This window comes from Ambystoma mexicanum, chromosome 2p (genome assembly GCF_040938575.1).
Source record: "Ambystoma mexicanum isolate Mex_15411 chromosome 2p, UKY_AmexF1_1, whole genome shotgun sequence".
In the NCBI taxonomy this organism is placed as follows: domain Eukaryota; kingdom Metazoa; phylum Chordata; class Amphibia; order Caudata; family Ambystomatidae; genus Ambystoma; species Ambystoma mexicanum.
This window is the reverse complement of record NC_090923.1, coordinates 1,290,761,718-1,290,787,362: the sequence shown is the minus strand read 5'-3', so window position 1 is coordinate 1,290,787,362 and position 25,645 is coordinate 1,290,761,718. Positions and strand designations below refer to the sequence as shown.

The 25,645-nt window shown below is 46.9% G+C and overlaps 1 protein-coding gene across 1 annotated transcript in view; it reads left to right on the top strand.

Moving 5' to 3' along the window:
• Positions 1-25,645, top strand: part of CDR2 (cerebellar degeneration related protein 2) — a 145,640-nt gene that overhangs the window by 100,469 nt on the left and 19,526 nt on the right. The window contains exons 3-4 of the mRNA XM_069645614.1: positions 3,476-3,624; positions 14,194-14,358. Of these exons, the coding sequence (XP_069501715.1) occupies positions 3,476-3,624; positions 14,194-14,358 (314 nt within the window). The remainder of the gene's footprint in view (positions 1-3,475; positions 3,625-14,193; positions 14,359-25,645) is intronic.

The window sequence follows — 25,645 nt, the reverse complement described above, 5'->3', positions numbered from 1 at the left end:
AAAACCGGTTACACAGCTGAATTCGGATGAGGAAGAGGTAACCCAGCTTTTCCCACCAGTACTAATGCTTTTATCCCAGAGAGTAGTACAGGAGTATGAATGTCGAATGTCCCAGGAGATGTATCATATGAGCCTAGAAAGGAGCAGGTGGTATTGCCAACTATGCAGCACATGGTAAAAGTCCCTGATGTTGAGGAGCTTGTCCTGGCTCAACCCACAAAGACTAGGTCACCTTTTCAAGACTACGGTTTTTCGCATTCTGGAAAATGTATTGTCTTTCAATCTGTACCCAGAGTTGAGGCCCATCAATAGAAACCCAAAAAGATCCTATAAAGAGTCAAAGAAAGGGGTACTGCAAGAGGAGGCTGCAACTCAAGAAGACTACCCATGGGACAAACCTGAAGACTATCGTGCTCTCGTGGGCATTTATCAACCCTGAGGGTGAAACCCCTATTGATGTGGGGATGAGTGGGAAGAGTTAGTCTTAAATAAACCTTGCATGGCCGCACTACCTCAGGGACTACCCCTCCCAATGACCTTGTTGTCCAATCAAGGTGTAAAGCATCAGCTCTGCTTGACCTTTTGAAGCAGAAGAGGAGCAATGCTTCTTTTATAGATCTGGTTAATGGCAACTGAAGATGATTGCGAAAATATAAATCCTGGATCACATCACGGTCTGGCATCCACATCCACATCCATAAAATGCCTTTCTCTGCATTATTGATCGCAAGGACAGACCAGTACAAGGAGGGAATACAAACATTCTATCTTTGCAGGGACACACCTGTCTCAAGTCAGTCATGTTTGTGGAGAGCATCTGCTCCCCAAGCCTGCAGCCACTGTAACTGTCCTGACTACGAAGGCTGGACGCTTTGAGCAAGAAAGTCCTTTTTTACCATTTTGCTCTGTCTGCGCAGCTCCCACCACCCCCTGAAATAACTGCAAGGTATGATCATAAGATGAGGAACAAGATTGCATCTATACAATATTTGCCACAAGACAAGTAGGCTGAAGCTTGTAACTATCAGGGAAGTATAAGACGGGGTCAACACCACACCACTGATGCAGCGGTCAACATAGCGTATTCTTGTTTCTTCAAGCAGGCCAATGGAGCTGTGCTGCAATGTCTAGCATGGGTCAAGCACGTATATTTTAGGGTTGTCCATGAAATAAACGAAAATAAACCGAAAGGAGAAATGACTGAATTGTTTTGATCGGGAACCAAACATTACTTTGAACTTTTTGGGGGGAATAATACGAGGGGAGATTCCTCAAACAACCCCCACCCCATCACCCCATTATCTTAACTAATACCCTTACCCCACCCCCACCTATTAGCTATTTAAAATATACAAACATCCCTACCAAATTTGATCAACAAAACTTTTTTTTTTCTGCATTGTCATTTCTACGGAATACATATTTTAGACCTGAACTATGAGAGATTTTGTGGTATGACATTCATCAGTAACTACCTCGATGGTAGAAAGGTGGACGAGACACTAAAGGATATAAAAGCTGACACCGAGGGCTAGGGAAACGCTCTGTAAAGAGCCTTTCAATGGCAAAGATCCAGAGGTTTGTCCTCGACTGTACACATTGTGGTTCTACATCTCTTGACCAAGAAGATGCATATTTTCAAATGCTCCATCCCAACCATAGGTCTTTCACGATTTCAGTTGATCAACAAAACTAACAATAAATGTTGCTCCCCTTCCGCCACCATTCACTGTCAAGATCTCCACAAAGTGTCTAGCACCAATGATGACCCATCTAATCAAACAAAGCATCTGCATTTACCCCTTAATAGGACAACTAGTTGAATACAGCATCACATGAGAAGATCTGGATGCCACCCTACTCTTGCCTTTTTGGCCTTTCTGAGTATTGCAGTCTTCCAGCCATCACAATTGACCATTTTTGGAAGCTGCCATGAATGCCTGAATGCTGCTTGTTTGACCTTTCTGATTAAAGGCAGACCGGGGAGTAACAGAAATTGGAGACAGCGAACACCTTTTGTGGACCGGGACTCCTTCCAGAGACTCAACCAGTGAACCACCTGGTAGGAGGGGTACCAGCAGCAGAGTTACCATAGAATTGCCACTCTGATCTTTTCATGCATCGCCAGCCCTCCAGATGGAAACGCACCATATGATCTGCTTGAGTGTCTCTCAAGAATGTTGGCCTCATGCCCCCGTACTTGATCACGGGCTGCAGCACAGAAGTCAGTCAGCATTGATCACATGCTCCATGCCCTTTCTGGGCAGAATCTCCCAACTCAACCGCTCAACTTTCTCCATCAAAGCTCAAAATGAATACAGGGAGTTATAATGACCAGTTCTGCTCAATCATACCCAAGATCACACACTGAAGTATATAAAAATTGCACAATCATTATGCCGAAAATGTCTTAATAGTACGTCAGCCCTATTTTGTGTGTTCCAGCCCGAGCATCCAGTACTAAGGAGATAAAAGCTGTACCCGTAGAGTGGGCTATGTGTATATACCCCATCATTGGGCTTGCTGTTTCCACCACTGCTAATGCACTTTAAACATGAAGTGCAGCCTTCCATGTTATTCCTCTGCAAAGACCACATGCTATATGATTTGAGTACCTTGGCTTTTGATGACAATACATGGCACATGTCTGAGAATTTGAACATTTGATGGGCAGTGCCGATCAGTGAAATAGCTCAGCAGGTTTAAAGTGCAACATCCAGTCTCGGGTCCTTACCTCGGAAGGCCTGACTCAGCCCTTCATCCTTCCAATACCAATAAATGGAGTATAGGTCATAGTATCTAGTGTGCTATTTTTGGATATCCAAAACCTGCAGCACACGGTCCAATCCATGCTTGGACGACTCAGCCCTTCAACATCTGGTGGTCAATACATTGAGTACAGTTTAGTCTGCTAGTAATTACACCTAACATTACAGCATGTGTAAGTGTTTCCAATGCCTGACATGGTGGGAGTACCTAGGATTGGCAGGATTCAGTTCCTGGCATTGATTGACTATAAGTGGGGCCAAATTAAAAATCATTTTTACAAGCGCCAAAAACTGTTGACTTTGGCAATATTGTTTTGGTTTCTGGGCGCCAGTTTGTTGCTGTAAAATGGAGAGATGTTGTGATTCTTATTTCAAACCCTACAACCTGCCCTGTTGTAGACTTCTAATTGGTGCAGAATCGACAAATGCTGATTTGCTATGTTAATGTTGCATATACTCTTGTGGTGCAGACATTAAACGTCTTCCAGCATCTTGGCAGAATTAAAAACAAAGTTAATTTCTCCATGACTCATTGTTTAGGTGTGCCTTATTTCATTTGAAAATTGCAGGCTATGTGCTGCGCCCAGTCCTATTGTGACGTAACTTGTATTGGAATGCTGAAGTATGTTTTTTGTTTGCCTTACAAATGGTTCTGCTGAGAAAGCGTTTGCCTGACATGTCCTGTTATGTCTCGTTTCACCTGGCAGTACCTTACAAAGCAGCTTGAACTTCTACGTCAGACTAACGATCAGCATGCAAAGGTCTATGAGCAGCTTGATCTCACAGCAAGAGACTTGGAAGAAAATAACCAGAAGCTTGTTTTGGAAAGCAGAACAGGGCAGCAAAGAATTCTGGGGTAATCCAAACTGAGAAGCCTTTTTTAACCTTTGTACAAACAATTCTTTAGTTGAACAATTTGTTTACTGTGCAGGCTACTGTACTTATTTGCAAAGAGACTTCACCCGCTTACACACTCTTGACATTTGTATTTAAACATCTGTTGAATTTATTTTATTGGTGTATTTTAAAGTGGCAAATGAATAATGACTCCTTTGAAAGTTCTTGCACAGTAGGGGGAGCAGGATAAAGTTCTGGGGCATGACGGTTGGGAGGTGGTATTAAGGTTGTAAAACTGGCAAACCGGTATACAGATTCTTCATTCACAACTAATGACATCTTTACATAAAGTGGGGTGGCCTCTTAAAGTGCAATCGGAGACGATAGGTGTACATGGGAATTAAATTCACAAGGGCCGTCTTGTTACAAGACTAGTGCTAGACCAGATTGCTTACAATGGTGGTTTCTTTACTGGGAGAAATTAGTTCAATAGTTTCAGCGTACGTTATTTCTTGAATTTGGTGATGTCTTCCATATTTCTTAGCTCCACTGAGTATGATCCAGAGCCAAGGTCCTTCAGCTGACATAAATCTTGGGCCAATCTTACCATCTTTCACAGAGATGATATGAAAAAGTTCCTTGTGGTGCTTGAATTCTCACCTGGTTCTGTGATAATGGGCAGACGAACTGTTTAGGTGTTTGAGGCCCTTTTTCCACACAGCTATGTCAGACATGGGGGTTTGATTCCACATTTAACCAGTATTTGTGGATTATTTAAATGTGTATACACTGATGGTCCTTCAAAGAGCGTCTTGGGGTGCGTTACAAAGTTCAAAGGGAGGAGATGAAAAAGAGGTTGTTCAGGATAAAGGAGAGTGCTGGAGGGGCCCTGCCAGGAACAAGTGGAGGGAAAAGCAGCACAAGTGCTGATAGATGAGGTGGCACAGGGTTGGGTGGTAGGCAGTTGCAGGCTCCAGTAGAAGGAATTCAAGACTGTGTGATATAGCCCCACGATAATTGAACCCTGGGAGGAGTCTTGTTTCTTTGTTTAAGAGTAGGTGAAGTTGATATTTAGATTTGTTTTTGTTAGGGGAGAAGCACAGCTTTTTAGAAACCTGAAGATTTCAGTTCAGTGGTTGCTATTTAGCTAGGGGAGACTTTTCCAAGATCTATGGGTGATACTGGGTACTTCTACCTAGCAGTTAATTCAGACTCCAAAATGAAAACCAGATTTTTGGCCTGGATAGTGAGCTTGGGAGCGGATTTAGTGATTCAAGCCAAGAAAAAACATGGGCTGATATTAGTGTTCTCCTGCATGAATTTGTTTTCTTTTATTTAGACAAAGAGTTGATGCTCATCCAGTGTTAATACCAGACTTTCTTCCTGTTATTTATGTTAATATCCTTGTTGTTTTTGGATAGGTTAAAAAGGAATTGCTTGTTCTCAGTATGCAGTCGAAGGAGAAGGGTGAACTTAATTATGACATCTGTTGTGTGGTGACCTAAGCATTAAAAAGCAAGGGTGACTGGGCAGGGCCTTGTGGTATTCCACATGTGTGGTGTGATACAGGCATGGTATCAAGAGATACACAGACTCAAAAGTAACAGTTTGAAAGCCTTTTATTATCAAACTCTGTGGGGTTGGTGTAATGCCCACCTGGCCCTAATTCTAAGAGGATTGTTCCCTCAAATTATGCTTCTAAGGGCTGTCTATGTCTGTAGGTCCAAAACCAAAGTATGTCTGTGTCCAAACCTATGTTTGCCCTCACTCTGAGATCAAATGTGATCGGGATCTTCTTAAAGGAAAAATGGTGATTCAAAAGGAAATCTGAACTACAACTGGTTTCGGGTAGTCTTATCAATCGGTGTAGTTCTGCCAGCTCAAAGTAGTTGAATTCAACAGGGTTGCCCTTGGAACCTTCCACACAGGCCTCTTGCAGCAAGTCAATAAAGTTCACAAAGTCTCTTGGTCTCTTGGCGTTCTCCTCCCCAATCTTTGATCCTTCCAGTTTCAAACGCAAAGACAGGGTTCCTGTTAAGCCTCTCGGGGTTCCCTTCCCCAAGTCTAGGCTCCTCTTTATACAGTTTAACAAAAACAAAATGTTGCTCTTGTCAGGATGTACCTTTCACTGTACAGTTCTTTCATGGGGGTAGTATCAGACGCTCGCGAACGCCTGGTTCCCCAGCATGGGGTCTGGCATGGATTCACATGCTCATGAATGTTCACCGTCATCAGGCTGGGAATCCTCAGTAAAAGAAAAAATAGTTTCACTTTCACTTAGAAACTGTCTTTCTCCTTTAAACTAATCACTGTCCTCTGGGTCATACTGCCCCCATCCAATGACAGTCCTCTCCCTAATCGCCTCCTCTGGCAGCCATCTTCAGATTTGGTAAGCACGTAAAGTGGTAGTATGACCAAGAGCCGCAGAGGGGTCGGAGGGAGGATTCGCATGTGATTCCATGCCAGGCCCATGTTGCAGTACAATAGTTACAGGTAAGTAACTTGTTTTTTCTCCAGCATATGGTCTGGCATGGATTCACATGCTCATGAGTAACGAATACATAGCTGTACAACCTTACACAACCATTGGAGGCGGAAAGGTTCAACAGAAGCCGTTATTCTTACCTCAAGCATGTGAATCCATGCCAGACCCATGCTGGAGAACAATAGTTACAGGTAAATAACTTGTTCCTCCTTTGCTCCACCCAGGCACGACCACTCTGACCTCTAACCCCTCTCCTTATTTTCTGGCACCGCTTCTTCTTCTGTGCCTCTTCTGCTCGGTCCTTTTTCCTCTTTACTGTACATCCTGCACACCTTCTTTTTCCATTGTGCACACTTGCACACTTCTCTTTTGCTATCCTCCCTGCTCTCTTGCACCTTACTTATGTGCCTCTGGCACTCTCTGCATTTACCTTGGGTCGCTTGCACCCTCTTTGTCACTTCCAGGTCGCTTGCACCTTTTCTTGTCTATCCAGCATCCTCCTCTCTATTTCTGTGTCTTTCTCGGTTTCGGGTCACTTGCACCAACTCTTAGCGGCTTCTGCGCCACCAGCGCATTTGCCCTGTCTCTATTTGCGGGTCATCTGAAAAGCCTCCTTTTGCATTTTCGGAATTATGTGCTGGTTAGCACTTCCCTGATGCTGCATCCTGGGGACAACTGACAAATTGAAAGAAAGAAAAAATTAATTTTTCTTTGTTTGAGGCTGCGCTGCCTTGTGCTTTTTCTTTGTGCCAGTTACATATTGCTGGCCTGACTGCCAGAGCATGGCCGGCCCTTCCATCATGGCCACCGCTCTTTCCAAGCACCGGAGTGGCTTCTGCTTCCCTGGCCTGCAGTGATTGGCCAGCTGCTCCTTCTTGAGCCGGCCAATCACCTTTGCCGGCAGGCGAATGCCGGGCCCCACACAAGGCCCTATCTGCTCCCTGTCTGCGGCCAGTACGCTGTCTGGGGACTGCTTGCACCCCCAACCTGGAATACTCAGGATGCTGCTCCCACACTCGTCAGTGGAACCTGGACTACCATAACTTTTTCACTTCAATAACAATGGGTTAGTTCCCTCCAGCTGGACATATTCCTAGCCCCTTTAACTTCTCCCTCTGCCGCTCCATCTCTCCTGTCTCCACGCTTTCAGCCTGCGATTGTACTGTGTTCCCACCTACTGTTCCAATTTGAATTTAGTTGTGTCCTCGTGGTTGTATTGCATATGTTTTCTCTTGTACTTAGTTGGCCCAGTGACTGCATTCTGCTACTGTGCCTCGTTGGTCCTATTCTGACCCTCACCCCCTGCTTCTCTCTCTCTCCCCTCTATCTCTACATCACCCATGGCACTCTGTTTCTCCTATCTACTCCAACTGTTTCTCCATTGATTATCCTTCCCTTCTCACTAAGTCTGGCAAGAAGAGGTTCAAAAGGGTATCTTGGTCTCTAACCCTGGTCTCCCTATCACTGACCGTTACACTAATGCTTCCTCCAGACAGACCCTCACAACATCCTCTTTGTCGTTCCCTCGCCAGATCTATGGACTCTTCATATGGTCTCTGTGCTCTCTCCTTTCTCCTCTTCTCCCATTAATGGTGGCACCTGCTGGAAGGCCCTCCTGGCCCCCTTTGACTCCTCTAAGGTAATCATTAATGTCTACTGGAATGGAACCGTCTTGGTCCAAGGCCCTCAGGCCAACCTTCTCCTCTTTGATAGACTCTTCCCACGCCTCATCAATTTCCTCTCTTCTCCTGCTGCCCTTTTCCCCCTTCTTTGGCGTCCTTGCCCCCCCCCCCCTCCTGCCTCCTCCTTGGCTAACTTGCGCTCCCCTTCTTCCTCTCCTGCCCCCTCAGGCTCTGTCTACACTCCTTTCACACCTCTGCAGGGCGTACATCTGATCTGTACCCTTCCCCGGAAGTTCTTCAAGGATGGCAACCTTCTCCATATTGCCAATCTTAACACTCGCTCAGCCATCAAACACTCCTCTTACATCTGGCTGGAAGAACTTGACCTCAGTGTCCTCAGTCTTAATGAGACATGGTTCACTACCAGCTCTGTCACGGGTTTTGACACACTCCTCCCAGACGGCTAAAAGATCCTCTCCACACCCACATCCATCCGGTCCGGAGGGGGTGTAGCCCTCATCTTCCCTGAGTAGATTCCTGCCTCTGCCATGCAGACCTACTCCTCTTTCGAATGCTTTGTCTGCAGGCTCTCTCCCCTGGCCACTCTCTTACTGTGGCTACTGTCTATCGGCCAACTGGTCAGATCACCTCCTTCCTTGCCGAGTGGGCAGACCTCTCCTCCTCCCTCCTGGCCTCAACCACTCAACTCCTCCTTCTTGGTGACTTCAATATTCATCTGAATGCTCCCTGTTCCTCCTCTGTACTTTTTTGTGAAATATGCTTCTCTCTCTTCTCTCTTTTCTCTTCCCCCCCCTCCCCCCTCCCTTCTGGCCCGACTCACTCCGCAGGGCACATGCTGGATGTTCTGATCTCCTCCGACCTCCCCCCGCTCCATCCCTCTGACTATTCCCTCCTTTCCTCCCATCTCTCCCTCTACCCCTCAGGCCAAGCCAACTCCAACACTGCCACCTAGCTTCTCGGTCATCCGACCCATGAAACGTGTCAGTTGAGGCTTTCGCCGCCTCTTTCTCTCTTCCTCTTCCGGCTGACTCACATCCTGACGCAACCCTTTCCATGCTTTACTCTTCTATCTCTGATACTCTGGATGTTCTCGCCCCGTCATGACGAACTGCTTGAAGCCCAAAGCCAAGTGCAAGTCTTGGTGCGACCTAGCAACCCTTAAACGTGTGTATAGGGTGGCTGAGCGGAAATGGTGGGCTTCTTGTACATCCTCTGACAAACTGGCCTGCTGCCTGCTCCAAAGGCATTACCGGCTCCTTGTCCGAACTAAGAAGAGTCCACAACCAAGCCTGCATCTCTGCGGCCTCTAACAACTCGGCCAAACTCTTTAAAAGTTGCAAGGAGCTGGCCAAACCTGCTGCACTCTCTACCTCTCCTGTCGCCTCCCAGGCCCTTTGCATGGTCCTTGCCTCTCATTTCATCTCAAATACCTAGGACAACCTCTTTCCCTGGCTGTTCAACCAATACCTGGCACCCCTTGTCCATCAAATTGCTGCGCTCTGCCCCAACTTTCAGTGCTATGCGGATGACACTCAGCTCGTCTTCAGGCTTCCCTCTGCCACCTCCTCTCCTTATCTCATCTCTGAATGCCTGTCCGCTATCCGGGAATGGTGTGCCGCCAGTGAACTCTGCCTTAACACCAGCAAGACTGAGATTCTCCTCATCGGCACACCTTCACCCTCCTTTCCTGTCACTCACTGGCTGGCCTCCCTTGGCCCTCTTCCTGCTCCCACCTGTCAGTCTAAGAAACTCAGGGTCATCTTCAACTCCACACTCCTTTTCCCCTCAAAGCTCTGATGTTTCCAAGAAGTCAAACTACCAACTGCACATCTTCAGAGGTATTCTTCCTTTCCTCTCCTTCCCCCAGAAGCTTACTGTCTCTCGAGCTCTGGTTCTCTGACTATTGTAACAGCCTCTTTCTAAATCTGCCTACTTCTACTCTCCGCCCTTTGCAACTCAGCCAGAACAGGACTGCAAGACTTGTCCTTGGCCTCAAGTACTGGGATCATAGCTCTCCACCCCTGAAATCTCTTCATTGGCTCCCAGTGGCTGCAAGGATTAAATTCAAGACCCTTTGCATTGTCCACAAGGCTTTCTGGGGCCTGGGTCCAAAATACCTTCCCACTCGGGCGCTTTGCTCCTCCAACTCCCTTAGGGTCAGTTGCTTCTCCAAGCAATGAGTTGGGAGTTGATCTCTTTCCTCGGCAAGGGCCTCACTGCCAGTATAAAACTTGAGGAGAACCATCTCTGGTTCTGGAAGCACCTCAAGACCTTCCTCTTTCCTTCTGCCATTCGCTCTTCCTCTCCCTTGCTAATCCGTCTCCTTCGGGTACCCTTCACCTGGTCACCCTCTGATTTTGAGCCCAGGTCCCTGCTGACCCATCCACTCATGCGCACTGCCTCCTGGCAACCCCTGCACTTGGATCTGTATCTGTAACCCTACAGTCCCCTTACCTGCACTTATCAGACACCCCGTGTCTGTGTGTTAAACCCTGCACTTGCCACCCTGCTGGCTACACTACCAATTGTTTTTTTTTTTATCCCGCGCTTAGCACTTTCCACTTCTCCACTCCCCCCTGCAATTTCCCACTTCCCTTTCCCCTGCACTTGTGCGTTTTCAATGTCATTGGGCCTAGTAAGATCATTGTTTTGTCCTCCCTTATTTCCTCTCCCTTGCCCCGTTGCGCTCTGAAACACTTGTGTACGAGCACAATACAAATAAAATATCAGATCTTTATTTTGTTGCCTCTGGCGCCCTTTTCTGTAACTCTGCTTTTCTTCCTGCTTTTCAGCTTTCTCTTGCTTCACTTTACTTTTGCTTACTTCGCTTTGCCTTTTTCCTTTTCTTGCTTAGTTTTTCCTGCTTCCACTCTCTGGCTGTTCAGCTTTCTCAATGCTCCTGCTGAAGCCAGCCGCACGCTACTGAGTTTCTTTCTGTCTCACGAAACTCACCATTTGTAGCGCAGCGCTGGCGTGCAGGGTAAAGGGGTTCTTGGGTCGAGGTCAGGGTCTCGCCACCTGCTCATCTGACACTCCTGGGACCGGCACACGTCCCAGGGGAGCGAGCACTGGCTTGTACAAGGCTAACCGATTGTCTTCCGTGCCGCTCCGAATTCCTGGAGACACGGCTCCCTTGCCACTCTGCTGTGCCTTTCACACACCAGGCCAATGTTTAGGCATCCCACACTCCACTGGTCCTTTCTGGTCTCCTTCCTGCAGCCTTCTATTCCTTGGCCCCTCTGGTCCTGTCAGCATCCCCAGCTCGCTCGGACTCTGGCAGAACCACCCTTTTTGTATTGGAGGTGAAAGTCAATTGGGGACATCTGCCTGACCTTGCCCGAATCTATTAGTGGGACAATTCAATAGTGTTAGATGGTAGGCCTCCCTTTGTATCCCTATGTTATGTATATGGATAATCTTCATTGCTCCCGATTGCCTCTTCCCCGTCCTAGTACTTATTGGAAAGGGGAGAGGGGGTGAGAGTGGAAATACCCCATGAAGATTGCGGGTTGGTGGGCAATTAGGAAGGCGACGAGGTACCATGTCTCGCCCTTCGGTATTCTCCTCTCAATCCCCTGCGCCCCTCCACTCAGGTGATCCTCCCTCGCTTGTCCACCCCTAGTGTCGGGATCCAAAAGCAATGGCCCTTCCATGGCCACCTGAATGAAAGATCCAGGGGAAGTAGGTGGGAGAATACCGTTGGGTTTCTCACAGTGGACATATGGCCAAGTTTTACTTGGTTATAATTGCACTAGGGAAGGGGTCCTCAACCTTTTGTTGACAAGGAGAGAAATGTGTTTATCAAATGTAGCAGTGAGCAACATCCGCAGTTCGATAGAACATATCAGCATTCCTTTGCTGGAAAAACATTTGAAACACAAATTAAACCTTTTGATGAAACATTCTGATGTTTTCAGAGAAATCCTTCAATTCCCATCATGTGTAGGTAGCTAATGAGCTTTGTGGTCTGTGTCATACATGATGGATCCATAAGTATTAGGATAGTTTGGTTATTAACCAATGCTTTTGTATTTTATTATCTTCAGATGTTCTAAGGGTGGCTTATGTCCTTCTTGTAGGCTGCTATTCATATTGGCTCAAATTAAATGAGCCATAGGGTTTAGTAAGTTTGGATTTGGTGGGTTTCCAGAAGGGTACAGACAAATGCTATGCTTGAGCCTGACAATAGGTGATGACATTCAAAGGGTCTGCGTTGTTTCTTGAGCGTAGGAGTAAAAATAAATACTGAGATGGGATGCCTCATCCACACCCCTCAGGGGAATTTTATTGTCAGCCCTTTGTACAGCTTCCATGATTATAAATGTTAATTATGTATGATGGGTGTCACCCCACTTGAACTCCGAGGACAATGGTGCTGTTTGGCTTCTATACTATTCCGTGGATTGTGAAGATGAATAATAAAGAAAAGCAGAACACAAAGTTTTCTTTTCATTTTCCATGAACCTTAATAATAGAAAATTAAAAAAAAATGATTCAGGGCCTAAAAGTTTTTTCATAGCTGAGTGAGGGTGGTGGAGATGGTATTTGGTCTTTCCCATTGCGTGTTCATGAGGCATTTACATAAATGCAGTGACTTTCAATGTGATATTTTCCTTTGACAAGTGTGATGAATCTTTGGATGTTGTCCCTTCTTCCCTAGAGGGAGCCCCTTCCCATGTGACCAGGGAGATGAGGCTGCCACACGATAATCCCCATGTGGATGGTACTAAGCAGGTGGATCCCATGGATGTGGACCCCCTCTATGAGGGAAGTGAGGACAGGCCATGGAGAATGTAGTATCCACACCATCATGCAACCAGACTTCTATCACCCAAAGATACCAATAGGGATCAGCTAAGCCCACCCTCCTTATCTCCTCTTTCGTCTAATTTATTCATACATGTGCATCAGGCAAATAGTACTCTGACGAGGAAGAGTGAATATGGATGACTCCAAACGTACTGTCATGAGTAGGAGCAGGGTAAAGAGCCCTACGCAGAACCGATATGAACATGCTAGCTATTGGAAGCTAGAAAGTCGATCATGCATACAAACTGATGAAGGATTTTCCATGTGGTCATTCCAGCCCCGGAGAAGCTTCATGTTGGGGAGTGGAGCAGCACAGATGGGTGTGCTGCAGACCTGAATGCCTGGCACAAGCAGGCGGGGTCCGAGAAGGTGGAGAAGAGCCACAACGTACGTGTTTGTTGAGAGAAACGCTGTCTAGTGCAGAATCAAAGCCATCCGAGTGGTCAAGGCGAGACATGAAAACCGCGAGAGGTTACCGGTGTTGCCGAGGGCCGTTACCCTCGCAGACCAAGAGCAAAGGTACGCAGAGGGGAGCCGGGAAGGCATAGGGAGACACAAGTGGCTGTGTGGGGGGGGCAGGAAGTGCAGAGGCATCTTTTGTCCCAGTGGGACCGAAGAGGGAGACTAGTTGAGTATGGAGGGGGCGAAGGAGCATCTCAAAGAGACTTAAGAGGCCTGGCAGGATAGTGAACTGGGTTGAGTGAAGTGACAGAGTTGAAAGAAAGGTCGGGGGACGTGAATTTTGCGAAACCCGATGGGAAAAGAGATCCTTTGGCACAAGTTCCGAAAAGACTATTGGAAAGGAGAGGCTGAGAAAGGCTTGGGGACGGGAGACGCCTTCCCAAGGTTGTTTTGGAACTTGAACATTGGAACTTTGCTGGGAAAGTCTGGAGAGAGACCGACCTCCTCCCCCCCCCAACCACAGGGAACAACACAATAAAAGCCTAGAGAGGAAGAATATTTCCATCCATTTATGCACTGCCTGAAATATTCCAAAGAATGGAGTCATCCTGTTTAAAGCAGGATATAGTTTTAGTTGTAGGTTTTTTTTTTTTCTGTTTTAAGTTTATTTTCATTCGTCAAGTGGTACGTTACATTAAAAATAAAACCGTGCAGGTTATCAATTTGACAAACAGAATATAATAGACAATAAAAGTTAATCAAAGCCATGCATCAAATAAATTAATTGAAGGAAGAGACAAAAGAAAGAGGGGGGAAAAGGTTTTTTGTTTAAATGTAAGTGACGGAAACAGGTTTGGGACATAGAACATTGGACTACTTAATTTGATGGACATTCTGACATCTTCCTTGGTTTTGTTTGAGGCAGGGAATCCTCTCATAGTTGTAGGGATGGGTAGGGTCTTTTGTCCTTACTTTTAAGTTCAATAAATGTTTATGCCAACAAGCATGCCACCTTTTATGTCCAGTGTCTACTTCTGCACCCTTGCACACGTGAGTTTTAAAAGGGCAATGAGATCCATACAAGTGAAATACTTTGGTAGAAATGTTTATTTAATGGAGCTACATTACCACAATTGAAAAATCGACGTATGCTTCAGGCATAAAATCACCTTGTCGAAACTCTTATTAAAGAACACATATGTGTAGCAGTAATTAAAGAGTGACAATGCAGTGTCCTTTGTAATTTTAGTCTAACGGAGACCATAGAAAGCCTTCAAGCACAGGTAGATGACCTTCAGAGACAAGTAGAAGAACTGAAGAAAGCTGGGCGAAGATGCAGGAGCCGTGAAAGATTTGAACAGTCAAGATCAATGCGCAGCATCTCTTGCTTAAAGGAGTTGTACGACCTTCGCCAGTAAGCAACGGTCCTAATTTCTCTATGAATTTATAGAATGTGCAGAGCTTTCAAGTTTTCCCATTTCATTCATGATGATGATCTTTGTATTCTCAAACTTGTAGCTTTGCTGTTACTTTAGATTCAGGGCTAAACGTTCCACAATTAAAAGGAATAAAATAAGACTATCGTCAACTCGTGCATGGAATGAGGGAACTTTGAGAGGTCTGAATGTGTGTCTTAGTTCATTTTATTCCTCGGCTATGTTAATGTACTGTATTCTGTAGCTCTTTTTCTGAAACTGAAATTGCTTGCATTGCTTAGCAGATTATGATGTTTTTGTCTTTGAAGTAACATTAAATAGTTTATTTAATTGTACTGCATCAAATTTATTTATTTTTTAAACCTTTAGCTACTACCATGCAGTGTTGTTTTTATGGAGGGGTTTTGAAATTCACCATTTGCTTGCAACGATTTAACTAACTGTTGACTAGAATGTTAATTGCCATTGATTCTCTAAAAGCTGTCAATGTGGGTTGAACCATTCCCTCTTTTGCCTTGCCCATTTCAGAGTCTTTCATTGTAATTACAGGCTAAAATCTCCACCTTTCATTTTTAGAAGATAGCATAAAAACATGTATATCTTAAGGAAATAAGACACCTGTGCTGGCTAGACCTGTTTTTTGGATTGTGGTACTTTTCAGAGTTCCAAATCTTAGAGTATAGCTCGTCTATCTGCCCCGTCGTCGCTTCTCTTCCTAGTGCACTCATGCCTTCAGTAAAACACCTTGCAAAAACATTCCTGTCTGGATGACAAACATTAATTTGGTGAACAAAAGCTGTAGCGATAACAATGTCTGACTTATAGAATGCTATCTCTGGCCATGAATTGTTGACCTTAGAGCGTAGAGTGAATGGCACATATAAAAGAGATGAAGGTCAATCCACTCCATTTAAATTGTAACTGCAGTTCAAAAAAACTGTTACAGTATATCATTTTGCCAGATGGGGTGCTTGAAAGAAGCTACGCTCCTCCCCAAAGATGTTGAAAATAACTTCAGTGAGCAAGTCATATGTCCCCCATTTCATCACATTTGATTTGTGGGAATTATTCCCAGGCATTCAAAGAGACTCCATTTGGTGGTGTAACGATAGGAGGTACTCACTATTGGAGGCTGAGCAAAAAGGTGTTCTTCAGCATCTGCCCCAGAGCCCTCTGTAAGGTTTGCAGTAAGCAGACGAGGCAATGAGACCACCTTTTCTTTTATTGGGGAGGACATCTTCTGTAACTGCAGGAAGGCAAGGGACTAAAACTTGGCTAACAGATTTCCCTTGGATCTTGAAGGTACTTTAAAGTCTTTCACAGAGATGGTAGCAGTGATGCTTCGATTACACTAACAGTGGAAGTGACTGTGGGAAATTCCCAACATAGAATGGTCACATTTTATTTCTACACATTTGGCCAAATTGCCTTTTGTGCAAAGAATTGGGTAACAAGTAAATTATGCTAAGTGAAATGGGGGCTGGGGGAGGGGATTTGGGAACTGGTTCAAATAGATTCACCCAGGATTGAAAATTGGCTTGCGGATGCAAGGTAAGTTTCTAATGGATTGTATCCTCCCAAGGATTCCTCTTCTTTGATATACTGATATCCTGCTTGCAGTTTGGGAAATATCTCGACATCAGAAGGAGCTGTGCGTCATTGAGTCGATGTCCCTCAGTGACGTCCATTCTCGAGCTCGGACGTGACGTCGGTATAAATAGCATGCACTGTGTCCATTGGTTCAGTTTTTCCAGATGCACAGCACGCTGCGTAATGGTTCGACTCACCTCAGCGATTCTTTTCTATTGCGTAGTTCTAAATTCTTTGAGTGTCTATTCTGAAGACTGGTTTCAAGAGGTGTGCGGACTGTGACTAGCAGATGTCTATCACAGATCCGCATAGGATATGCCTATGGGGTCTTGGTAAAGTGCACACGGTCGACGACTGCGGCTCTTGTCAGTCCATGACTAGTAAGGCCTCAAAGCAGAGGAAGTCAAAACTCACCTTAGGTTGGTCAGTGTCAGAATCCCTGTCCTCTACTCCTTCAAAGAAGAATTCTTATGAAGAACAGAGTTTAAGTGAAGTCAGAGGTCTAAAAAAGGCTCCAAGAGTTAAAATCCAAGGATACGCCATCGTCCTTTGTCATCGGATTCCACACCTGAAAGAAAAAAGTAAAGTTTCCCATACAAGTGTGCCGCAGCAGCATATTGGGGAGAGTTCTTTCTTAAAATGTATGTTTTTTATTTTAAAAGCAGCCCTCGAAAGAGCCGAAAAAGGATACCAACACCACCGGCCTTCATAAGGCCGGAAGGGAGTATTCAGAGGCCCTGACTGACGTGCCTAAGATCCTGTGTCAAAAGCCTGAGATACCGACTTGCGTGGCATCTATGGCGTCGATGATACAAGAAGCATCAAAGCCAAAGGCTTCCACCTCTTCACTATCGAAAGACTCAACGTTGAGGCCTTCAACATCAAATCCATCCTCGGACCCATCTTTGGGGTTTAAACCCTTGGCGAAAAAAGACTAAGGCCCTCGTTAAGAGTTTCCCAGAGAGAAGCCAGTGATTCCATCATGCCAAGGGTACCGTTTCTGACTACCAGAGTGCCAGAGGCTCTGGCATATTCCAACTCCTTGGGTGCACGCATCCCCCTTAGCTACAAACGTTATTACCGGCATGATGGGAAACTTGTAATGAGGGCCTTAGTCTTTTTTCGACATGGGTTTAAAACACAAAGATGGGTCAGAGGATGGCGTCGATGGCTTTGTCTAAAGCCTAAATGTTCAGAATTTCGATAGTGAAGAAGTGGAAGCCTTTGGCTTTGATGCTTGGCGTGTGCCAGTGGATGCCTTTGCCTCTTTCTGTTCCTTCTCCTACTCCGGCGGCTGCCTCCTACTCTGACACAGCCCTCTCTAACCTGCACCTTTCTATCTCCAACACTCTGAACATCCTTGCCCCTGTCATGAGAAGCCTACCTCCCAAGTGCAACTCTAGATGACTCCAACCTTGCCGTGCTGAAACGCAAGTGCAGGGTGGCTGAGAGGAACTGGAGGGCTTCGGGCGCATCCTCTAATAAACTGGCCTGCTGCCTGCTCCAAAGCCAATACAGACTCTCTGTCCTCTCCAAGAAGAGAGTCCTCACCCAAGCCTGTGGCCTCTAACAGAGCCAAACTCTTTAATATCTGTAAGGAGCTGGCCAATTCTGCAGTCTCCACCTCTCCTGTTCCCTCCCAGGCCCTCTGTATGGCTCCGGCTTCTGACTTCACCACTAAAACTCAGGAAATCCTGTCCTCGCTCTCCTCTTTCTACCTCTCTCTGTCCCCTTCTGTCCACCTCTCCCTCTCCGATACCTGATGATGTTTCTAGACAAGTCCTATCTATGAAAGTCTCATCCAAACATGTGCTCCCCTGCTCCTCCAGAACCATCAAGGACCACATTGACATTCTCGCTCCAGGATTGGCCGATTTCTGCAATCACTCCTTCGCCACTGCATCTTTCCTCTTTCCCCTCAAAAAACTCCCTTGTGCGCCCCCTCCTTAAAAAGCCTTCTGCCGATCCTACCTGTCCGGCAAACTATCGCCCGATCTCCATCACTGCTTTACTGGGCAAACTCCTAGAAAAGTTGGCCATCTCCCAGCTTACACTAAACACGGAATCTGTTGGTTGTCTCCATTACCATTCTGGCTTCAGAGCAGCCAGAGGTACGGAAACTGCTTTCCTGTACACCTGTGAAGAACTGCTCTCTAATCTTGACTCTAGCCTTCCTTCTCATCCTCCTTGACCTTTCCTCTGCTTTTGAGACAGTCAATCACATCATCCTGATCAGTCGACTCTGTGAGAACCTGGCACCCTGAGTGGTTGACTACCTTCCTCCTGGACCGACCCTCCCAGGTCCAACTTGGGTCCTTTCTCTCCACCACCTCGCTCTTCACATGTGGTGTTCCCCAGGGCTCTACCCGCTCACCCTGGCTCTTCAGTGTCGACTTGGCCCCTTTGGCCTACCTGACCTCTACCTTCTTCTCTAACTTTGTGTTCTGCGGATGACACTCGGCTCTCTTTCAGGCTCTCCTCAGCCTCCTCTCGCTCATTCCTGACTGTCGGTTCAGGATTGGTGCGCCTCCTACAATCTCTGATTTAATGCCAGTAAGAAAGAGATCCTTCTCATTGGGACCCCTGCTCCTGCTTTCCCTGTCTCGCTTTGACCGCCCTGCTTGGGCCCTCTTCCTTCGCCTTCCTGCAAGGCCAAAAACCTAGGTGTCATCTCCACTCTCCTTCTCTCCTCGCATCACAGACCTTGCCAAGAAGGCCCGCTACCAGCTGCGCCTCTTCTGAGGCATTCCTCATTTTCCCACTTCCCCCAGAAGCTCACTGTCTCTAGATCCCTGGTGTACTCTAGGCTGGACTACTGCAACAGCCTCTTTATCAATTCTCTCCAGCTCTGAACTCTCTTCACTGGCTCCTGTTGGCTGCAAGGATCAAGTTCAAGACCCTCTGCATTGTCCACAAGGCTTTCTGGGGCCAGGGCCTGCACTACATCACCTCTCTTCTAAAATGCCTTCCTTCGTGAGCCTTTCACTCAGCTACCTCCAATTTTGAGGGTCAGATGCTTCTCCAGGCAGAGTGGGGGGGGTGTAGGTCCCCCTCTCCTTTGCATGTGCCTCCCTCTGCAATGGCCTCTCTGTCTCTCTCAAACTTGAGCCAGACCTCCTGAAATTCCAGAAGCAGCTCAAGACCTTCATTCTTCTCTGCTTTCTCGCTCTCCCTCACCTGCTGGCCGCTGTCTGGTCCGTTGACTGATTTGCTTGGTACCCACAGTCTCACTGGGTACCAGGCTCCTCCATGATCAGGCTCCCATGCACTGCCTCCGGGTCTACTGCGCACTTAGGGGTTGTAACTGTAACCGCTACAGCCCCCTACCTCTTTGCACTTACACAGAGCCACGCTGCCTTGGCTGCATTTACACAATGCAATTTTTACCTGATTGTACCCTTCCCCCTTTCCCTTCACCCTGCACATTGTCACACTTGCACGATCTGAATGGCACAAGGCCTAGTAAGATCGTTGTCTTGTCCTCTCTGTCACACCCCCCCCCCAAACCCCCCCCTCCCCCCATCGTCGCGCATAGAAACACTAGTGTACAGGCATGTTATATATGACATATCATGGGAACTCTGGCAAAAGTAAAAAATGCAGGTAATTCTGTTAAAATATGTGCTGGTAACGGCAATACCGGCACAACTATGGATGGAAATACCAGCACCGTTGCTACGGATCCTGGAAACACCAGCAATGGTAGCACCTGCACCAGAAACGGCATCATTGCCGGAACTGGAAGTTCGCTGGTGGCCATTTTGGAAATCTTAATCCATTTCAAATCTGGCACTTCCTGTTGCCATCCGCTCCTAAAAACAGTGGCAACGTGTCTGGAACAAGCAAATCATGCCTGCTAGAGGTCCGGCTCTGCAAGCCTCGCCTTATGGAGCCAGAACTCAATTGCTTACTGACACCATAGTGGCACATACAGATGTCCTCTTTGGAGAGTGCTAATAGGCACACCTGCCAGAGGCGCAAGTCTGCCACATGGCAGGAGCTCGCACAGAAGGTGACGGCAGTAGTTCGGTCGCCCGCACACCCTGAGACTGCCAAATAGGTGGGACGATCTGCGCTTGCGAGTGCGCAACATGTTGCTGCACATCAACGAGGCCACTGGAGGAGGGGCGGCTTCACCCCAGAAACTCCTGCCATGGGAAGAAGCCTGTGTTAGGTAAGAAGTGGTGCACTCACACTATGTGAAACTACACAACACTTATCTGCTTGGTATTCGCTAACCCACCTTTTGGTATAGGTCTGTACTACACAAGTTGGTAGTGTGACTTAGCAGCCAGGTTTATCACAAGAGGGGGTAAATGTGAGCTGTACAATTGAAATTCGTAAATACAAGTAGCCAAGTAACACTTACACTCAAGGTTTCATTCATAAATAGTTATTTATTTAACGTCCGTTTTTTAAATAAGCATTCTTTTAAAAAGGCAATTTGTTGTAACAATTCAAATCTACTTTAAAATTACTTTTCAGAGTCAAATAAAGCCAGTGGATAATCTTTGGGTATGCTTCATACACTACTCCTACACCCTGAGGTTACTTCAATCACAAGGATAGTATTTGCATTTATATATCGCACTAATATACTTTTGTAGACTCTTAAGTTAAGGAAAGGGTTAGGGAAGCAAAAAGGTTAGAACAATTTCTCAGCAATTTTGAGGACAGCTGAATTCTCCAATGAAGTCTAGATAAGCCTTTTCCAGCAGTACCAGTATACAACAATATACCACCTGTGAGGCACAAAGGGATCAATGGATTTAGAAGAGTGCCTTTAGGGAGCCAGGACAGGCAAAGTCATTTGGATACAGTATATAGATCTGATGCACTTCCTCGACAAAATACTTGATCAAAGTTAGAGAGTTCAGAAAAATCACTTGCAGGGTCACAAGCTATTAGACTTGTGAGAAGGGAGTTGAAATCAACTCGAAAAAGGTAGAATGCAATTCCCAGTGAGAAAAGCACAGCTAAAGGCAATAAGTTATGTCTCCCAAGCCTAAACAGTACCTCTGGTTAGAAGAGTGGTCCAGCTGGATTCTGTCTTGCTACGCGGTGCAGACCCTGGTTCCTGAGCCTCAGTTGTGGCGACAAGAGGGAGGACGTCTGCAGGGCTCCTGCAACAGTACTTGGGAGGTCGTCGGCAGCTACGGGCTCTTTTTGGTTCAGCAGCACTTCAAGGTTTCAGTGTTTGGCAAACAGCACTGATACAGATCTTGGACACTGGTTGTATTTCCTTCGCTTCCTCAGTCCTGCACTCTGGTGAGGGGACTCTGGATCTGGAGGTCCTGCTTCTGGAGGGTCCTTAGGAGGCTCCTGGAGCTTCTAGCTGGATTCGTTACACAGCAGACATTGCACTACACTACAGACACTTGACCCCTGGCATTGGGCTCCCGCAGCAACAGAGGCCACAGCAAGTCGGGGATGGTGGTCCAGTGGAGTTCATCTTGGGGTTAGTTGGTCCCACTAACCCAAGGGGAGCAGTCTTTCTGTCCGGAGCTTCTGTCGAGGTGAAAAAGGTGGTCAGCACAGCAACAGGGCTTCACCGGGAAATTTAAAGGTTCAGGAGGTTGCAGCAAGCTTCGTTCACGGTTTCTTCGTTGGGTGTTTCTCCCAGTCGTTGACTCTGCCTGTAGTCCCAAAACACTCGCCTTTTTAAGCAGAGTTTCTCCCATTCATGCTCAGCCTAGGCTGTCAATCACACAGCAGGGTGGCTGTCCTGCAAGGACAGCCAGCCAGCCAATCGGGGTTAGTTGCATTCAGGCATTCCTAGAGACAAAGGACAGGGGAGTTTCGGGACCCTCCCTCACATCCTGTCCTTCCAGACACACTGGAGCCAGGGGCGGGCTTGAGGGCGGGAGCCTGCCAAAGGCAAGACAGAGGGCTCAAACCTGTCTCAACGCACAGAGTCAAACCCAAGAAAGACCTCACAAACAGAAAATGGCAAAAAAAGAAGACAGGGGGCCATTTTGACTAGGTCAACCGTGGGTGCTGTACTGCAGCTGAGGGTTCAGCCTGCGGTAGAAAGGCACAATGGTCGGAAAGGTAAACCACTGCAGAGGGGACCTGGCCTAGCGGTTCAAGCTGGGCTGCTACTGTTGATGGCAGTACCAGACTGATTTGCATATGGCTGGACCCCTTTTGCAATGGCGCAGACGGGCTAAAAAACGATGGTGTGGAAGGTTGCCCAGAGCAACGCCAGTGGTACAGATTCATTCAAAACCTTCCACCCATTACTTTTGTGGTCACAACCACTGCCACCAGCCATTTAAAGTAGTGAGGGTAAGAGGAAATGTTACATGAGAAAGTAGGATAAGAGGATACTAAGTAACCCCCCCCCCCCAGCACTCCACATAAGATGGTGTGTGCTGGACCTACAAAGACAAAAGGTAAGTAAAGTCAATTTCAGTTTACTCTTCTTGGGCACTGTAGTTCACCGAAGCAAAGGTCTTTAAACCTTAAGAGAAATCTAAAGGATTTCTCAGTGACACTGCAATTAAGGTGCTGTGCGTCACCATACAAAAAGCAGATGCCTATGGAGTTTGTCAAACTCCAAAAACAGTGAAAACATAAAATCCAAATCAGGTAAAAACACTGATTCGAGGGTTAAAATTAAAATGTCTTAAGTCCAGCAAAAGAGCTGGCGGTCTCTAAGTTTGAAGGGAATTAGCACAGAAATGAACATTTCCCCCTAACAACTTGCAGCTCCATAATGCATATGGAGTGGATTGAGGAAGTCTGATCAGCAGATGCCGGAGCAGGGATCCAAGGAGACAACGGTGAGAAAATGAAAAATCCCCATCCAGATTAGGGAAGTATGTACAAGGAGATGGGTACAACACTTGAAGACCACAGCAAAATGGTCCAATCACTCACAGATGCCAGGGGTCCTGGTCAGAGTAAGGCATGCAAAAGCATTGTACACAAAATGCATTGCACCACACATGGACACGTGAGTACTGGACATGTGCTCAAAGGGAGAACATGACAATTAGTACATCCCCAACATACACAACTATAAGCCACCATGGCAGAACAACCAATGTGCACTAACACCACACACTTGTGCATGCATGCATCAGAGCAAATTGGACTACCAGACATCATAATCAGTCCAGGGCACACAATTTTGTATCTGTGTAATGCAAGTCTGTGAAAGTAACACAGACAAACTGCTTGTTCATCTCACCCTAACAGGCTCATCCTCTGACAGTGACAGTGCTGGACCCTCCACAGGCCAGACAAGCGCAGGCAGGACGGCAGCACCCCCCCGCCCCCATATCCCTGCCGCATAGTCAACTGCCCTGCAAATGCATCCTGTGTTTGCACCAAGACCACACCACACCACGCCTAGGGTTCAGCCTATCCCGGCACCACTTCTGATGAGGATGAAGCGGCGGATAGAGGCAATGAATGACATATACAAGTCACAGGAGCACACCCCCTATCCGACACCTACCTTCAGCCCCTCCACCACCTATGCCCCAACATCAGGGATATAGACGCCAAAATTTGTGCAACAAGGTAAGGCATACAGAGATGGTGGACATGGTACAGCAACAACTGTCTGAATCGCAACTGATGCAGGAGTGTGTGCGCAGGCAAGCAGTCCATCCCTGTGCACGTGCCCTGGGCCACACCACCACTGCCCTAGTGCTACTGGCCGTGAGGGCAACAAAAGGTGTCTGCTTTTGCAGAGTCACACACACACCCTCTGCAGGCCACCCTGGAGTGCAGGGGGGGGCAGGAATCTGCCCCACCACCCCCCAGCGCAACCACCCCAGCAAGCTCACACCATGGGCTCACCGGCCCATGGCAAGGGCACTGCCATCACAAAGGAGAGGAAATGACTCGGATACCCTGAATATGTGGCACGTAGTATTTCGGGGTGTGTGGGGGAGAGGGTGGCGGGCACAGGGTGTTAGTAGTAGATGGAATATTTCATTCAATACAACTTGGTTTACACTTGCAGCAATGAGTGGACATTCCTTATTTTTGTGCCAGAATGTATTGAATGTGTTTATCATATGCAGTGAAGGGCAGGGGTACTGCATGTTGGGGGTGGGGGGGGCGGGGGGGACTCAGAAGAAGTTGTCAATGAGTTCTTGATGGACAATGCGCCCATCCCTGACATCCAGGCACACGTGCCTGCGCCTGGCTGGTGCTGCCTCGCCATCTTCATCTACACCCTCTGGCAGTGGCATGTCCAGATCTGGGGGCAGGGGTTTGTTGCGTATGACGCAGATGTTATGCAACATTGCACAGGCCAGGACTATCTGCCCCACCTTCTCTGGGCTGTACATGAGTGCACCCCCAGACCAGTGTAGGCATCTGAAATGTGCTTTCAATAGCCGAAATGTCCGCTCTATGGTTGCCCTGGTTGCTCACATGTGCACGATTGTATACCACTCCCCTCCTGCGTCTGGTGATCTCTCAGAAGGGTGATCAGCCACAGAAGCAGCAGATATCCAGAATCGCCTGCAAGGGGCAGGGGGAACACAAGGTTAGTCATGTCATGCATGTGGTAGGACTTTGTCTTTACTTAGTCCGTCTTTGTCTGTTGGCCATACAACAGTACCAGATGCATGATGTTGCCATGCCTCATGCATCCTGCTGCACCATGCAATAGCCACTCTGTGACACATCCATACTGTGCTGGGTTCTGCGCCCTGGGATGGATTGTTGGCGGTGGGACATGATGTTGCTGTTTTTTTTTTCTTCTCAGAATGTCCTGCATCCTCTCCCTTTTTGTATATTCTTATTATGTATTCTTAACACTGTGTTCTAATAGTTTCTCAGTTGCAATACATATTTACGGCCTTTTTTGTAACCAAGAAACTGCATATTCTTGTAATGCGTCCAGATACCTGCGGGTGTGGAGCGCTCTATAAATAAACAAACTTGCCACTTACTGCGCCTAGTGAGTACTCACCAGTCTGCATATGTATCCTCATAGTCTGGTGTGGACGCTGCCGTGCCTCTACCACACACACACTTCATGACACCTGCAATGTGGACTAAACGTTATTTGACATGCATCAACGCCACATGCCGGCTTACATGCACAGAAGGCCCGGACAACCAATGACCGGTATGGCATCACTGAAGCTGGCAACGGCACAGCATGGACGTCTTGCAACCCCCCCCCCATATATATATATATATATATATATATATCTTTCTCTCTCTCCCCCCAAATCCCACTGACTTTCAGCCCCCTACACTACTCACATACCAGACCCGCCTCAGTGTCTGCAAGTGGCAACAGGGTGCTATGAGACCCATTGACATTCACATTGGCATGTGTGAGTGATGGTGCACAGCAGTGGTGTTGCCTTTGACTGCAGATTCTACAGTCAGTTTGTGCATGCATGCACCATGTCTCACCAGGACATGCGTCTCATGGCCCTAGGTGGAACAGTCTACTGATACTCTTGATTTGGTGGAAGGGCAGTGTTGCATTCTGGTACCTGTAGTGCATTTCATGTTGTCCTTATGGGTTAGTAATACAACCTGCTGGACTTCCTGATTTGTGATCTCCCAACAAATAGATGGGAATTCCGTAAAAACCTTTTCAAACTGAATTCTGAAATAACAATGTTAAAAGATCAGAACAGAAGAAGAATATGGGAATCCGGATATTTTTGAAGCAAAACCGGAAGAAACAAT